Source organism: Bos grunniens, chromosome 1 (genome assembly GCF_055505025.1).
Source record: "Bos grunniens cultivar Pamir isolate PY7600 chromosome 1, Bosgru_T2T1.0, whole genome shotgun sequence".
NCBI classification, from domain to species: domain Eukaryota; kingdom Metazoa; phylum Chordata; class Mammalia; order Artiodactyla; family Bovidae; genus Bos; species Bos grunniens.
Window position 1 is genome coordinate 89490295 of NC_141165.1, and position 17275 is coordinate 89507569.

Here is a 17275-nt window from a genome sequence, read left to right on the forward strand (position 1 = left end):
ACTCATTTAAAATGCCACAAATAATATTGTTTCCATGAGTTCTTTCACCCTGCCCCAGAGTCAAGGGTCAGGGAGAGCTTTTGGTGATGGGGAGCTGGGCATGAGGCACTGTAGATGTGTCTCAGGATATAATCTGAGTGATCGTTAGTAATATTGGGGGAGTTATTTGGTACAAGAAGTGGTAATAACAGGATGCAGGGGAAACAAATTCTGAAGGGAGAGAGAGGAGCTAGAGTGAGGAGCCATCCAGGAAGACCTGGCCAGGCAGCGCAGGTAATGATGAGGTTTGCTGGGTATCTGGGATCCAGGAGGTTCCATCTGCCGTCCTTGCTCTGCTCAGGTGCAGTTGCTCCATGGCTGCAAAAGCCTCAGTGCTGGAGCCTGGCTGGGGAAGGGAGTCTCCGGGCATGGGCTCTGGAGACAGTGGCCTCAGCTGGGGATGGGGAGAGGGCTAATTCTTGATGTTGTCAGCAGAGTCTGGCTGGTAGGGACAAGGAGAGGGGTGGATGCTACCGTGAGGAGCTCTAGAGATGGAAGCACCGTCGTCATATTTTGGCCCGGTGGTACACAGTGATGCTTTCTTTCTCATTCTCTCCTTTCTCGTCTTTAATGGTTTATAATGGAAATTTTCAAATATACACAGAAGTAGAGAGTATAGTACAATGAACCCCCGTGGACCCATCACCTAGTGACAATAATCATCAGCTCATCAGTCCAGTGACTTTTAAGCAGTTTAGCCTCTGGTTTTCTGCTCACTTGTGTATGTATAGCTGAGTGAAATTATGAAATATTTACTTCTGTTTTTTTCCTGTCCCTTTCTCCCATTCAAGCAGATGTTAGGAGAACTAACAGTGCCCTGGAGAACTTAAGAGTGTTTGCAAGGGAGGTAAAAGAGGGATAAGGAATCTGCATTCATTTGCTAGGGCTGCAAACAAAATACCACAACATACTGAGTGGTTTAAACAACAGAAATGTATTGTCATCATTCTGGAGGCTGAAAGTCTGAGATCAAGGTGTCAGCAGCATTGGTTTGTTCTGAGGGTTGTGAGGGAACTCTACATTTCAAGCCTCTCTTCTTGACTTGTACATGGCTGTCTTCTCTCTGCCTCTTCACATTGTCTTCACTCTATGCCTTTATGTGTCCAGCTTTCCTCTTCTTATAAGGACACCAGTCATATTGGATTAGGGCCCATTCTTTGTACTGTTGTTCAGTTGCCAAGTTGTGTCCTACTTTTTGAGACTCCATGGACTCTAGCACACCAGGCTTCCCTGTCCCTCACCATCTCCTGCAGTTTGCCCAGGTTTATGTCCATTGAATCAGTGATGCCATCCAACCATCTCATCCTCTGTCACCGCTTTCTCCTTCTGCCTTCAATCTTCCCCAGCATCAGGGTGTTTTCCAGTGAGTCAGCTCTTCACATCAGGTGGCCAAAGTATTGGGGCTTCAGCTTCAGCATTAGTCTTTCTAATGAGTACTCAGTGTTGATTTCCTTTAGGACTGACTGGTTTGATCTCCTTGCTATCTTAGGGTCCACCATAATAGACTCATATATAACTTAATCACCTCTTTAAAGGCCCTTTCTCCAGATCTGGTCACATCCTGAATTATTGGAGGTTAGGACTCCAACATAACTTTTTTTAGGGAGACACCATTCTACCCATGATGGGGATTCACTGGCACTGACTGAGAGAATGTCTCAAACACAAAAGGGAATTCCCCCACCCCAGGCTAGGAAGAGTTTTCTCAGGGTGGAAGATGGGCTAGAGAGGGATGAGAAGAGAAAGGCAGAGGGGACCACGGTCAGCTTCCAAAAGGTGCCCATGCCCCAGCAGACACAACTGGACCCACAGAGACAACTGGAGAGACATGGCTTGTTAGCGGGCAGTGCATCCCAGAAGTGAGGCACGATCTGAGAGAAGAACTCCAAGAATATTCGGAGTGAATATTTCATCCAGCTTCTGAGAATGGGTCATGTGAGTCAGAAATTTAGAAATTTCGAAACTAGAGGAATTGATGTTTTCAGAACCTTCTGAGTTTGTCAACCAAGAGTTATATCTGCCAAACTTAAAATAGACAAAAGCAGAACTGTTCTAGGTGGAGCTCACCCCCAACCCTGGCTCTCCTTGCAGCATCTCAGGGCAATCCAAGGGGTCCTAGGGTTCCAGGAAACTCAGTGTGAAAACACTTAGGGTCCCCTCTCCCCTTATTAAACACACAGGACACAGAGGCTCAGAGGAGGAAAAGGGACGGGTACAAGGCAGGTTAGTAGCAGAACCCAGAGCTCGTGATTTCTACCAGGACACATTCCTTGATTTCCTCAAAGATTTCCAGGGAGGCTGATGCGGTATTTTCAGTCTATATCCAGGTGCTAGCTGCACAGCAGATGGCTGGATCCCAGAGCCATCCTGGAGAGGCAGAATCACTTTTTGGGAACTTGTCAAGTTTTTGTTGTTGTTTTGTTTTAGCCATTCTTATGGATGTGCAGTGTCCTGTGTTCTGACATGCCCTCAGTAATCTGAGGGCATCTTTGCTTTCTAGCCGAAGAGGGCATTCCAGGTTCACCTTGTCCTTTCCCTACCCCCAAAAATTATCCCTGGAATAAGACATTTATCCTCAGTTCTAAGTGGAAATTTCCTAGAAATTTCACCAGAAGAGGGGTTGGTGGGGTGTGGGTCGGGCGGACACCATCTAAAAGGCACTTTGATAATGTAGATTGGATTATTCTACAATCAAGTCACCCTCCCCATACTGAGGTAGTTCCCATATGCAGAAATGGCTAAGAACTTCCCCCTTGAACTTGCCCCCACCATCTTTTAATACATTCCTTTCCTGCTTCAGTTGTGTGTGTGTGTGCATGCTCAATCACCCAGTCGTGTCCAATTCTGTGACCTCATGCACTGTAGCCTGCCAGGCTCCCCTGTCCATGGGATTACCCAGACAAGAATACTAGAGTGGGTTGCCATTTCCTTCTCCAGAGAATCTTCCTGACCCAGGGATCGAACCCATGTCTCTTGCGTCTCCTACATTGGCAGGTGGATTCTTTACCACTGTGCCACCTGGGAAGCTCTCTGCTTCAGTTAGTTAGAATGAATTCCATTCTCTGTAATTAACCCTCATCAATAGGGTGATTGATACCAGGGTGGTGGCAAGCAATAGACTCTGGAGGAAGTGAGAATCTGAGGTTGGATATCTGACCTAGTTGGATTCAAAGGCAACAATGATCCTATTAACATGAGGAGATAGTACTCAGGTAGTCCATATCACACAGTGGCAGTGCAGTGACCTGTGGTCACTTTGGAGGAAAACAAGGCTTTAGAGGACAGGGTTGTTGGGGAGATAAAGCACTGTAGTGAGAATAAGGAATATAAAACCTGGAGAGTGAACTGGCTGCTTCTAATAACACAGAGTGTTTAAAGAAAGAAACAACAACCTCAGGGTTTTTTCTTCCTTTTAAAAAATAGCTTTATATAGGGCTTCCCTGGTGGCTCAGTGGTAAAGAATCTGCCTGCCAATGCAGGAGACACAGATTCAGTCCCTGATCTGGGAAGATCCCAAATGTCAAGGAGCAACTAAGCCCGTGCACCACACCTGTGCTCTAGAGCCCCGGAGCCGCAACTACTAAGCCCACGTGCCCCAACGACTGCAGCCTGTAGGCTCTGGAATCTGTGCTCTGCAACAAGAGAAGTCACTGCAACTAGAGTAGCCCCAAGCGCTGCAAGTGCAGAAAAGCCCGCACAGCAACAAAGACCCAGCACCGCCATAACAAACTAAATAAAATTATTAAAAAAATACTTTAAAAAAGAAAAGTAGTTTTATTGTCTATTTAGTTATGTGTTTTGTTTAGTCACACAGTCACGTCCTACTCTTTGAGACCCCATGGACTGTAGCTCACCAGGCTCCTCTGGGTCCTCCAGGCAAAACACTGGAGTGGGTTGCCATTTCCTTCTCCAGGGGATTTTCCTGACCCAGGGTTTGAACCCGGGTCTCCTGCATTGCGGGTGTATTCTTTACTGCTGAGCCACCAGAGAAGCAGTTATGTATAATGACATACAATAAACTGCACATATTTAAACAGTTTGCTGTTTTGACATATATATGTACACACACACACACACACACACACACGTGAAACCATCACCACAATCGAGATAATGAATATCTATTACCGCCATCTCCCAGCCCAAGTTTCCCTTTCAATCTATCTCTCCTGCTTCCTGGCATTCACAGGCAACCACTGAGCTGCTTCCTATCACTACAGATTAGTTTGTCTTTTCTATAATTTTTTTTATAAATGGAATCATATAGTATGTACTCTTTTGTCTGGCTTCTTCCAGTTGGGATAATTATTATCATCATTTTGAGATTTATTCCTTTTATTATATCAATAGTTCATCCCTTTTTATTGTTGAATAGTATTCCATTACATGGATCTGTAAAATGTGTTTATCTAGTCATTTGTTAATGAATATTTGGGCTGCTTTTAGTTATGAATAAAGTTGCCATGAACATTAGCATTAGGTCTTTGTGTGGACATATGCTTATATGCTTTCATTTCTCTTGGGTAAATACCTAGAAGTGAAATTGACTGATTATATGGTATGTGAAATGCTTAACTTAAAAAAAAAAAAACAAACTGCCATGCTATTCACAGGGGTTGTATCATTTTACATTTCTACCAGCAGTGTGTGAAGGTTCCAGTTGCTCCATATCGTATCCAACACTTGGTATGGTCACTCTTTAATTTTAGCCATTCTAATAGTTTGTGGTGGTATCTCATTGTGATTTTCAATTTGTTTTCCCCTGATGACTACTGATGTTGAGCTTTTTCCATGTCCTTATGTGTTATCTGTATATTTTCACCTATTCATTCATTTTTTTGGTGATGTGTCTGTTCAAATCTTTTACTCATTTGTATTAGAATCTGTTCTCATTATCAAGTTTAGAGTTCTTTTTAGATGCTCCCTACAAACTTTTTATCAGGTATGTTTATCTGCAAATAATTTCTCTCTGTATGTGACTTATCTTTTCATTCATTTAACAATGTATTTTTGAAGAGTTCCTAATTTTGGCTGAGTCCAATTTACCAAAAAAATTTTTTTTAATAATTGGGAAAGTAATGAACCAGTGTTGCAGTAAAGAAATTTATAACCCAAGGTCACAGAGATTTTCTCCTGTGTACTCTTCTTACAGTTTTAAGGTTTACATTTAGGTCTATAAGACATTTTGAGTTGATTCTTGTGTGTTTGGTGTGAGGCAAATTTTCCTAAAGGGTCAGACAGTAAAGATTCTAGGCTTTGTGGGCACCCAGTCTCTGTCATAACTACTCAACTCTGCAAGTAGTGCAAAAGCAGGCTGAGGCAAAAATAAATGAGTGTAGCTGTGTTTCAACAACTTTCAAAAACTGTATTTCAAAAACTTTATGTCTAAGAGCAGGCATTGGCCACATTTGGCCCAGTGGCCAGTTTGCTTCTTTAAATGCCTTCCTGAAATGTCTTCTTCAAATCTTCACACAGCACTGAAACTCCCCAGGCAACACATGCGGCCCCATCCAGTCCTGTCTGTTGAGTCTGCTCCTGCCTGGCTTAAAGATCCTTAGCAGGTACCTCGCAAGAAGATGGCAGTGTTTCTCATGTGCCACCCCCACATTTCTTCACTGCTTTCAGACCTACAAGCGATCAAGCGTATTTCTGTATGCCCCAGAGGACGGAGCACAAAGTCTGACTCAGGAAGAGCTGTCTACATGCTGGAATCTCAGGAGGACAAAGCAAATTGTTAGGTCATTCAGCGTCTTCATCCACTGCTTGCTTTAGGGTGATGATAAAAGTCAAGAAGGTTAGGTTGCACTCTGTTGCTAATGCTGTGTGATACTCTTCCTTGGTATTCCCACCTGTGTGTGTGTGGTGGTTGGTGGGGGGGGGTGGGTGGGTAAGGATGAAAGATTTCTCTTAACACTCTCATTGTTACTGACTTGATAAGAATAAGACAATACATTTCTTACCCCATCTGGTTTGCTCTCTACCAGACAATTCCAACGCTGCCTTCTCCTTGAATAGCTTTTAAAAACTGTTTTCTTTCTAAGAGCACGGTACAAATGCAAGGTATTGTTACAGTTTTCTCTTTTTAAGTAATTCTAGAAAGCCCAGCCCCAGGATTTCACAATCTGTCGCTGTCCCTTGGTGCCTCTGCCTGTTGCCAGGGAAAGAGATTATCCTGGCTTGGGGAAGGTCAGCCAGCCCCAGCACGATCGCTAACACCGCTTGGCTTGCCATGCCCAATCACAGATTCACAGTCAGTGATACAGAGACTGGGCAAAACCACTCCAGGGCCAAGCAGAGTGGCCGGCAAGAGGAGAAGCAACACTCAGCCCCACTCGAGCTCCTCACAGGCCACTCTAACCACCGCCCACGCCTGCAGGAGGGCGCAGCTCCCCAGTCTGCACAGCAAACAGGCTGCAGTCTGCCAGAATCCTGAAAGAGGTAAGGTCTTGGAGAACAGAGCCTTCATCTGCATGGCCCTAGGGGCCCTGCTTTGAACACAGCAGAGATGAAAGAGCTGATCTCCCAGACTACTAGACAAGCTGGTACACACGCAGCAGACATAAAAATATTTATCACAGTCATCTCTAAATGTATGCAAGAGGGACTTCCCTGGTGGTCCAGTGGCTAAGACTCTGCGCTCCCAATGCAGGGGGCCTGGGTTCGATCCCTGGACAAGGAGCTAGATCCCACATGCAGCAACTAAGACCCAGTGCAGCCAAATTAAAATAAATAAATGATTAAAAAAAAATAAATGTATGCAAGAGCCTGAGACCCAGAGATGTGCCACCTTCCATGCTAACCTCTTAAATGAATATCTGACTTTATTAAGAGTGAATTTATTATTTTGCTATTATTAAGAATGATCCCTGGTTTACATAAGGGTGAATAACTTGAAAAGGAATTCCACATCATTGTCTAGATCCTCACGTCAAATTGTTAAGGGCAGGAGAGCAGTCACCCTTGCTGGGGACCGCAGTTCAGAGAGGAGACAGATGACTTGTCAGACATCATGCAGCTGGAAAGTGGTGGGGCTGGTGAAGAACCTCCAGGTACTCTGACCCCAAGTTTAGTGCTCGTCCCTCAGTCCTGCGTTGAGTGGACTGTTTGCTCATCAGGTGAAATGCCTTTGTAAGGAAGCATATGGAGGAAAAGAGATGAGTTAACTGATGCCTAAAGCAAGTTGAATCAGCTCAGCCTACCAACAAGGAGTCTGATAGGGCCAGATGGGGCCCCAGTCCCCAATTCTCTCTTCTTGACTGACAATATTACCCTTGCCTTAAAAAACAAACTTATTAGAGTGCAAGCACTGTATCTTCTTTACAAAAGGATTCATCATAGAGAGAGCTTTAAAACGTCATCTCCCCAAGGGAATCTAAGATCAGGTTCAAACTACACAAATGGTCTGTAAACACAATCTGGGGAGAGACCAGTATATTGTACGGGCTTCCCAGGTGGTGCTAGTGGTAAAGAACCTGCGTGCCAGTGTAGGAGACACAAGAGACATGGATTTGACCCCTGGGTTGGGAAGATCCCCTGGAGTTGGAAATGGCAACCTACTCCAGTATTCTTGCCTGGAGAATCCCATGGACAGAGGAGCCTGGCGGGCTACCGCCCATGGGGTCACAAAGAGTCAGACGTGACTGAGAGACTAACACACACACCTGTAAACTGTAAAAGGTCCATATACATATATATAGGCAATTACATATGCAGATAGACATTGGGGTAATCTGAGACAGAGGATGGGACTAAAAACCTCTGAAGGCTATAGGTCTGATGGTCTCTGACTCTCTCTCTCCCACCCTCAATAAAGAGGTTGTGGACTCATTTGTGTGTGTACTCATGGAAGAAGATACACATAGCGAGGGAAAGCCTGGCTTTAACACCAAGGCTGAAGTTCAATGATGCTGCTTTCCAAGAAGGTTGCCTTTGACTTTTCTAATGAAAAATGAATAGGCACTTACTTGCTGCTGACTTTAATTACATTTGCTAAAGACAAGTGTCTGCCAACCAGCACGGCTCTGGCTGTCTTCTGTGCTGGATCTGCTCTAAGCAAAGCTCACTGGTTTTGGGAGGAGAAAGGGTGCCATTTTGCCTGAGCAGCTGAAGAGGCAGACACATCATAGGATGGAAATTGTATCATATTTTCTGCTAATGGATCCCCCCCCATTGGCAGTCACCTGACAGGGAAGCTGAATTAAACATGCCTTGGTAGACCACAGACCAGGATTCTGAAACTGTGGGTTGAAAACCCCAAAGAATCAAGGAGATTTTGAGAGAGGGCCACTAAGCCTTGTTTGTAGGCATAAGATGCTTGGCTACAAATACAGAATCACTTTTCTAGCATATATAAATACTACTGGGATTAGTAAAGTATTAATTCATTTACCAAATGAAAATCAATTAATAAATTTATAATAGCTTTTTACCACTATATATGTTCTTAACTAAAGGTACATAAACACCACGTTGAGGTCCTGGAAATTTTTTTGCCTTGAAAAGGAGCCTTCAGGGACTTCCCTGGCAGTCTAGTGGTTAAGACTCCATGTTACCAAGGCAGGGGATGTAGGTTTGATCCTTGGTTAGAGAACTAAGATCCCACATGCCATGTGGTGCGGCAAAAAAAAAGAGGGGGAATCTTCAGAGAATTGCCTGGCAGTCCAGTGGTTACGACTCCACACTCTCACAGCCGAGGGCTTGGGTTCAATCCCTGGTTGGAGAACTAAAATCGCATAAGCTGTGCAGTGCAGCAAAAAAGAAAGAAAGAGCCTTCATACAGGAAAAGACCAGGAACCTGAAACTAGGGTATAACTGAAGTGGAATTACTGAAGGAATGGTCTTTCTGGATCCCACTTCCCCATTTTTAAACAGCTTTATTAAGATATAATTTATACTCCATAAAGTTCACCCATTCAAAGTATGAAATGCAATTTTTTTTAGTATAGTTAGAGATGTCGGAGAAGGCAATGGCACCCCACTCCAGCACTCTTGCCTGGAAACTCCCATGGATGGAGGAGCCTGGCGGGCTGCAGTCCATGGGGTCGAGAAGAGTCAGACACGACTTCACTTTCACTTTTCACTTTCATGCATTGGAGAAGGAAACGGCAACCCACTCCAGTGTTCTTGCCTGGAGAATCCCAGGGACGGGGGAGCCTGGTGGGCTGCTGTCTATGGGGTCGCACAGAGTCGGACACGACTGAAGTGACTTAGCAGTAGAGATGTGGAACCATCCCCACAATCTCAGAACAGCTTTCACCCTCCCACTGTACGCATGAGCAATTAATCCCCATTTCCCCCACCCATTCCCTCCAAGTTCTAGGCAACCGCTGATCTCTTTTGTGTTTCTATAGATTTTCCTCTTTTGGACATTTCATATAAATAGGATCAAAAATACATGGTCTTTTGTGACTAGAGGAATGTTTTGAATCCTCAAAACTCTATTCAGTTGTTGTATATCCAACTCCCACACATATTTTCAGCTTCTCACCTCTCCGAGAAGTCCTTCTTGCTCACCCAAGCCTATCAGAACACTTCCTCCTATAGTTCTCAGCCTCTTTGTTTAAGTAGCGCTTGGCATAAGCTGCATGGCCCATCTCCCCTGGCGCTGCGCTGTTCTCTAGCTTTCTGTGACTTTCTCACCTCCGACTTCTTAAGGATAGCATTTTGCTGATGTACGTCTTGGGTTCCCGCCACTCAACTGTGTCCAGCACAAGTTTTCTGCTTGAAATGGACAATTAGTTTATGAGTGTTTAAAGAATAATGGTTCATAAGGATGTTCCCATACTTTTAGGAAAATGAGATTCAGAAGTAAGTTCAAGAAAGCAAAATCAAGAACAGGATCAAAGATAAAGCATGGAATATGGATATTAGAATCCAAAGGTTGGCAGCTGCCCATCAGGAGTAATCTAGTATTGTGACTAGAGGGCATTTAAAATGCCCTGGGCCACAAAGGGTCTCCCATTACCTCCAGTAGCAGTTGGAAGAACATATTAGTCACTCCTTCAGCTGAAGGCATTAACCGCCTCCATTAAAATGCAAATGTCAACACCTGCGAGAGTGGCAGATCAAGCTATTATCAGCAATTTCCACCTCTGCTACAATCTGAGCTCTTTGAATATTTCCTGTTCCCTGAGGCCCAGAGGTCTGGAGGTGAGTGTAGAGTCTGGAAAAATCTAGGGCCCAATTCCCTATGGTCAATTACAAACTACCATCCCCAATTTCCAAGCTAAGGAAGTCAGAGGTCTTTGGTTCCTCCTCAGAACTCCTTGTGGGGGACGGGTTAGGGTGGAGGGTGGCTCCCAGGAACCTCAGCCATCTGTGCCCAGTGGCAAAGACACAGGGCCCCACGCCTCCATGGTTGACCTACCTCCAGACACACAATGTTCCATCCTGTTAGCTACTCTATGACTTGGGGATAGTAAGTTAGTTCCTCAAAGGAAAAGTAAGTCATCTAGCTTTAGGCATAGGGCTTGCTCTCAAAATGCAAATATCCAGAGGAGGGTGACATACCTTTGGGAAATTGTGTGTTAGTTGCTCAGTTGTGTTTGACTCTTTGCGACCCCATGGACTGCAGCCTGTCCATGGAATTCTCCAGGCAAGAATACTGGAGTGGGTTGCCATTTCCTCCTCCAGGGAATCTTCCTGACCCAGGGACTGACCCAGGGAATTAGATGATCTTTAAGATTCTTCCACCCTTGAGAAAGCCTAGGGTTCTTAGAGTTCTTTATTTCCTTGTGAAGACTCTTAGGGCTCTCCCAGGCAGTAGGGGAAGTTTATTTTTAACCTCCAATTCCTAACTGGCTGTCATTTCTGCACTCCTCCTTCCTGCTCCTGAGCCCATGCCCTCTTCTGCTTCCATTTGCCTTGGAGCTGCTTAGCGGTCTCAAGTGTTCTCTTGTTCCTCTCCCTAACCCATTCCTGCTCCTAAAGAGCAAGCAACCTTTCTGTCAGTGAGAAAAACTTGTTTTGGCATTAGAGGGAGAAGCCTGAGTAAACTTGTCTACACTAACAATAATGACTGGCAGTCCTGGCATAAATCCTTCAATCTCCCAGAAGCATCTGCAATAAATTTTTCAACCAGATTTTTTTTGGCTGTGCTGGGTCTTCATTGCGGGCTTTTTCTCTAGTTGTAGTAAGCAGGCGGCTACTCTCTAGTTGAAGTGTGTAGGCTTCTCATTTTGGTGGCTTCTCCTGTTGCAGAGCATGGGCTCCAGGGCACTTGAACTTCAGTACTTGTGGAATGTGGGCTCAGTAATTGCAGCTCCCAACTAGGGCACAGGCTCAATAGTTGTGATGCGATGGTTTAGCTGCCCTGATGCATGTGGGATCTTTTCAGATCAGGGGTTGAACCCATGTCTCCTGCATTGGTAGGCAGATTCTTTATCCATGAGCCACCAGGGAAGCCCCTCAACCACTTTCTTGAAATATAATTTATATACCACAAAGTTCACCCAGTTGGGTTAAAGTGCAGTTCAATGACTTTCAGTATTTTTCTCGAGTTGTGCAAACATCACCATAATCTAATTCATGACCCGACCCTCCAAAGAAATTTTTTACCTATTAGCCATCACTTTCCATTCCTCCTCTTTTCTAGGCCTAAACAAATACTAATCTACTTTCTGTCCCTAGATTTTCTGCATTCACTTTTAGGGAATGATTGTCATCCCAAAGCATGACTATTTAATGGTGAGATAGTGCTTACACTATCCCACTGTGAGGAAGCTCTGTGAGGAAGGAAGGTATTTTTAGGTAAAAAGGATTACTGAGACTCACTTCTACAAATATTTCTAAACATTCTAAAATATTAGTATTTTAATTTCCAAAATACAACTATTCTTTCAAAAAGAAGTCTGTGGGAAATGAAGAATGAAGTCCTGAAGGGTAACTGAGGTACAAGGGGCAGATGGCTGGAAAAAGGGTCTGCAGATCTCCCAAAGGGCCCGCTGTGCCCTGGAGTGCATAGGCACCTCTCCTTGCAAACCAAGTGCTCACTTCAGACAGAGCCCCGAGGTGGTCCTTGGGTCCGCTCCTATCTGATGACAACAGCTAGGTGCCCATCCTGAGTTGCTCTTCAAAACCTCTGCCTTTCAGGATTTCCTGAGTGGTCCACTGGTTAAGAATTTGCCTGCCAACGCAAGGGACATGGGTTTGATCCCTGGTCGGGGAAGATCCCACATGCTGCAAGGCAACTAAGTCTGCACCACAACTACTAGAGACCGCACTCTAGACCCAAGAGCTGCAACTACTGAGCCGTGCTCAACTGCTGAAGCCCATGTGCCCTGGAGCCTGTGCTCCACAACAAGGGACACATCTGCAGTAAGAAGCCTATGCATCACAACAGGAAAGTAGCCCCCATTACCAAAACTAGAGAAAGGGGCTCACAGCAACAACAAAGAGGTCGAGGGCCGCCAGCCGGGACTAAGACCCATTGTAGGCAAAAAAAAAAAGTTTCAGCCTTTTGCCCTTGTGACCCCCACCCTTCTCGGTTTTCATCTGACCTTTCGAACTCCTCCTCTACACACTGGTTGACCCCTGGGTTTCCCATCCAAGTACCAACCAGGCCTGACGCTGCTTACCTTCTGAGATCAGACGAGATCAGGCCGGTCAGGGTGGTATGGCCATAGACAACCCCTGGGTTTCCTTGTCAGCCCTTCACAGCCGTCCTCCAGCCAAAGGCATCATTCCCATCGCCATGCCACTTCTGGGCTCCATCTATACCTTCTCTGACATAGCTTCCTGACTAGTCCCCTCTGCTTTTAAATCTTGCTTTTCCAAGCTAGTTACAACATTGCCAGAGTCTGCCTCCCAAAACATAACAGCCCAACCTTTTTCCCCCAATTCAGGCATCCTTCCCTGTTTTTAAACTGAAGCCCACGCTCCTCCAACAGAGTATTAAAGAGCCCAACCCACTTTTCCATCTTCACGCACAGTTGCCAGCGCACTCCCTGCACCCCACCCCACCCCTCAGACTCCACTCTCATCACTATTCCCCAGATGTACCATTTGTTTATCCAACAAACAGCTAAGGGGTACCTCCTATATGCCAGGTACCAGGCACAAGAATGAGAAAGATATCAATTCTGCCCTCAAGGAGCTCAACAGACTGTGGAAACAGTTCTGAAAACAAGTCAAGACAATACAATGTGACAAGTGCAATAAAAGAGAAAAGCAAGGTGTGCTGGGAGCTGAGGAGGAGGGAGTGCCTAGCCTGGGATTGGGAGCGCGGGAGGGAAGAGGCTTTAGAGAGGCATCGCAGAGGTGCTATAAATTTGGTTGTGCTGGGGGTGTATGTGAAGAGTGATCTCTGCAGAGGTTTAAAGAATCCTTTAGGGGTGGCTAGATGATGTGGGGAGGTGGTGGATACTGAAAGCTGGCAGGTAGGAAGTTTTTTGGACAGTTTGCAGTTGGGTGTGACATGTATGATCAGATGGGAACAAAGTGGAGGACAGACTGGATGGCAAGAAGGGAGAGTTGGTAACTGGCCAGGCAAGGAGAAGGGAGGATCTGGGCAAAGGTAGTAGCCAGAGAACGTGGAAGAGACAGATGTGAAAAGACATGGGTATGGTTGCAGGACTATGGGAATCGGGACAAGAGGGCTCACTGGTCTAAGATCCAGGATTTGGGCAGATGGTAATTCCACCAGGGGCGAGAAAACAGACGGAGGAGAAAGCTTCTTGGGTGGTGACCTTAGTTTTAGACAAAATGAATCTAGGGTGTTGGTGGATACCAAGGAACAGCCATAGGGATTTCTCCAGTGGACAGGGGTAGGTAAGACTGGAACTAAGAAGGGGAGGCAGGGGCTTAAGAGTCAGATTTCAGAAATACCTTAGTGAAAAGATGTTTATCTTTTGGCTCAGCAATAGTACTTGTAGGAATTTCTCCTAAGGATACAATTAAAGATGTGTGTGAAGATTTATCTACAAAATGCTCATTGTTTATAACAGTAAAAGAGTGGAAACTTTTTATAAACTGCTATGACAGTGAAAAATGTCCAACAGTAGGAGACTGGTTAAATAAATTTTGCTATATTCATGCAATGGAATTCTGCTCAGACAATAAAATGCATATTGTAGATGGATGCTTATTGGTATAAAAAAAATCCACATATTTTGCCTAGTAGAAAAAAAGCAGATTCTACAACTCTTTGTAAAAAGTCCCGTTTTTTGTTAAGAGAAAAATTAAGATGTTAATGGTTCTTGCTAGGTGTTGTAATTTATAAGTGCTTTCTTTTGTCTTTCTTTTTTCCAGTTTTCCCACATTTAATCATACATAGCTTTTGTTATAAGATGATGGTTATAAAAAAAAATTGTGAATAAAATGGAAAGGAACGACCTAGGGAGAGCTTAGGGAATGAGAAGGAGATCAAAGATGGAACCCAACCACCTTAATACCTCAGGCCATCTGGTTTCTGTCCATGCAGCTGCCAGTCTGGGTGTTCTTATATCGTATTTGTTACATGGCTGTGTGGTAGAGTACAAGTAGACTGAACCTAGGTTTCCTTCTGCTACAAACTGGGCAAACTTTGATTCTCTGTTTTGGTTTTCTCATATCTATAGTGGGGAAAATGACATCTTCCTCAAAAGGGTTATATGACAATAAGATTCACAGACATATTGTTGTGGCTTAATATCAGTCCATTCTCTTTTTCTCTTGACTCCTATTCTGCTGGCTCCAGATTCAACCTCTTTTTGGTGCCTACAGTAGGAATTAATGCCTTGTCTCTCCAACCCCCCAAAACACTCTCTCTGGTCCTCTGTTGAATACGGACTGAATTGTGTTCTGAATTGGAGTTAGCATCTAGCTGCTCTCCCTCCCCGACTGTAACCAGAGGTGGGTAACCTCTCCATCCCTGAAGCACCTAGCACGGTGCTTTGCACATAGAGGGTGCTCTTTGAGTGTTTGTTGGCTAAATTCAGGCTTCAGGCTTTTTAAGTCTTTGCTAATCAGGGATTGATTACTCAAACGCTGGAATACTCTAGGGTTAGTTTATTCAGATCTCTTGGAATGGTTCTCCTCCCAATTTGCAACTCTGGGAAGGTTTATCTTCCAATTTCCAAAGAGATGACTGATAGAGAAAGGATGGGAGGCTCACCCAGGCCTCTAGTCTCTTTGTCAGAACCTCCACAGGGAGAGCTGAAGGAAGAAAATGAAGCTTGTTTCTCCCTCCTGGGATTAGAGGTGACTGTTCCCCATCTGTCCAGAGTTTAGGCTGCGGGAACTTCCAGCAGGACTGCTTGGGGGAAGAATTAGATAGTTACCTCATTCCACAGGCCTAGGTCCTTTAACCCAAAGAAAATTCCTCTCCACTCCTGCCTCTTAATCGCTGTGTAGGAGCATCTGGCCCCCCTCCAGCGGGGCATCTCCACCTTACTCTGGTGCCTATCCCTCCTGATAACACCTTGCTAGGTAAGGAGCCAGCCTGGAGCTGACGAAAGATCTTTCCGTTCCAAGTCAGGAGAACTGTGCGGCCCATGGCAAGTTAATTAAGCTCTGAAGCTCTAGTTTCTGCACCTGTAAACTGGGAATAATCACCTGGACACTGTTCCCTGTCACAACCCAGGGTTAGTGAGGGGAATCAAATGAGATTTCAACAACAATAATAATAATAACATATGAACGAGCAGAGAGAGCTCTTCACAAACGCCAGGTGTTCGTAATGCTGTCTGCGGGGTTCTTGCTCTGTAACTATCCACCAAAGCATTCCTGTCCGCCCAGCCCTGGTTGCATCGGCCTCACCAACTGCATCTCCATCTTTCCCGTAACTGTCTTCCTGGGCCTCAGAGATCCTCAGTCTCTCCATCTCTCCCGTCCATTTCCGGGTCTGGCTCTTGGGCCCCTCTGGCCCTCCAGCGACTCTGGTCTTCGGCTCCCTGCGGCAGTCGCTGCCTGGGCGCCCCCGGCCCGGTGCGCCCTCCTTTGGCACAGCCGCCCGGCCCGAGAATCGCCCAATAAGAGCGCCGGACTCAAGTCTGACAGCTCAGGAAGCGGCCAATCGAGCCGGGCCAGGGAAGGGGGGCGCAGCGCGGGGGCTGAAGTTGGGTTGAATGGGGGGATGGGGGATTAAAAGGGGATACAAAAGAGGGGAGCTAGGACTAGGGGCGCAGGAACCCAAGCAAGGGGCGAGGGAGGACCGCATGCCACCCAGGTCGGGCGAAGGGACCGCGGGCTGGATGCGGCTCCAGGCGCCAGGGAGGGAGGGGACGCAGAGAGAATTTTAGGTGAGGAAGGGGAGCCAGGGCCCCCACAGTAAAGGGCAGCTCACGAGGCCGGGCCTGAGGATGCCGGCGGGGCGCCGAGGCGGGGGCCGCGGCCGGGTCGGGGGCGGAGGCGGCCGCGCGCCTCTGTGAGCCGAGGCCCGAGCGGCGCGGGGGGCGGGGAGGCGGCGGGAGGAGGGGATGCGGAGGGCGCTCCGGCGGCGGCGGCGGCGGCAAGCGGGCGAGAAGGAAGGAGCGGCGCGAGCGGCCGGAGCAGCGCAGGGCCCGAGGCGTGCATGGCGCGCCGCGAGCCCGGCTCCCGCGGCTCTCCCCGGAGCGCCCCCGGGGCGCAGCAGCGGCCCTCTGGCCGGCCCCTCTCTGCTGGCTGCATCTGAGTCCCGGCTCTCGATCTCTGGATGCCGTGCTCCCTGGGAGAAGCCCGCCTGCGTTGGGGCGGAACGGCGGCGGCGCTGCGCCGGATTCCGCCCTCAGCCTAGTCCTTCTGCGCCCGGCCGCGGTGGGCCCGCAGCAGGCGGCAAGGAGCCTGGGGCTTGAGGAGTCGGCACGACAGCCCTCCTGGGCCGGCGGGTCCGGGCCAGCCCCGCTCCGTTTTGGGGGAAGGGGTAGGCGAGAGGGGAAGGGCCGCGCTGCAGGAGCCGGTCCTCGCCCCCGCCCCCTGCGCGGACCCGCTGAAGGCTGGGCTCGGCTTTGGCCGGGGCCAAGCTCCCACTCTCGCCGCGGGAGGTGGTGGGGGATGAGGGCGACGGCGCCCTTGGGCTCCAGGACCCTCCCCGCAGGGCTCTGGAGCTGTTGCTCCGCCCGCCGCCCCCTCCCCCGTCCTCTCCACCCCCCCATCCCACCTCCCCACCCCTCGTAAGAAAATAATGCTGGCTGGCGCCCGCACCTCCCAGTCGCTCCCAGTCCGCCGCGAGGGAAGGGCGCCCACTTCGTCTCCACGCCGGGACCCCTGCCGAGCCGTCCTAACTGCCTTCTCGCCGTGCGTGCCGCTGGTCTCCGCTTAGGCAGAGTCTGCGAGTGCCGCG

General features: G+C 47.4%; 1 protein-coding gene across 3 annotated transcripts; it reads right to left on the reverse strand.

Annotated features, from left to right (window-relative positions):
- Positions 1-6859: 6859 nt before the first annotated feature.
- Positions 6860-17274, reverse strand: LOC147379872 (uncharacterized). 3 transcript variants are annotated; one of them, XR_015164515.1, is made up of 3 exons: positions 17137-17274; positions 15775-16660; positions 15010-15268 (listed from the first exon to the last, which is right to left on the reverse strand). XR_015164515.1 is itself a non-coding variant. In XM_086402857.1 (2 exons), exon 1 carries the CDS (start codon positions 17085-17087, stop codon positions 16131-16133), a length of 957 nt encoding a protein of 318 aa, XP_086258983.1. In that variant the 5' UTR covers positions 17088-17231; the 3' UTR covers positions 6860-7163; positions 15775-16130. The 3 variants fall into 3 exon arrangements, 2 of the variants coding, with proteins under 2 accessions (XP_086258983.1, XP_086258974.1); XM_086402857.1 differs by lacking the exon at positions 15010-15268 and adding an exon at positions 6860-7163 and having other exon boundaries at positions 15775-17231; XM_086402848.1 differs by having other exon boundaries at positions 15775-17231.
- Position 17275: the final 1 nt, after the last annotated feature.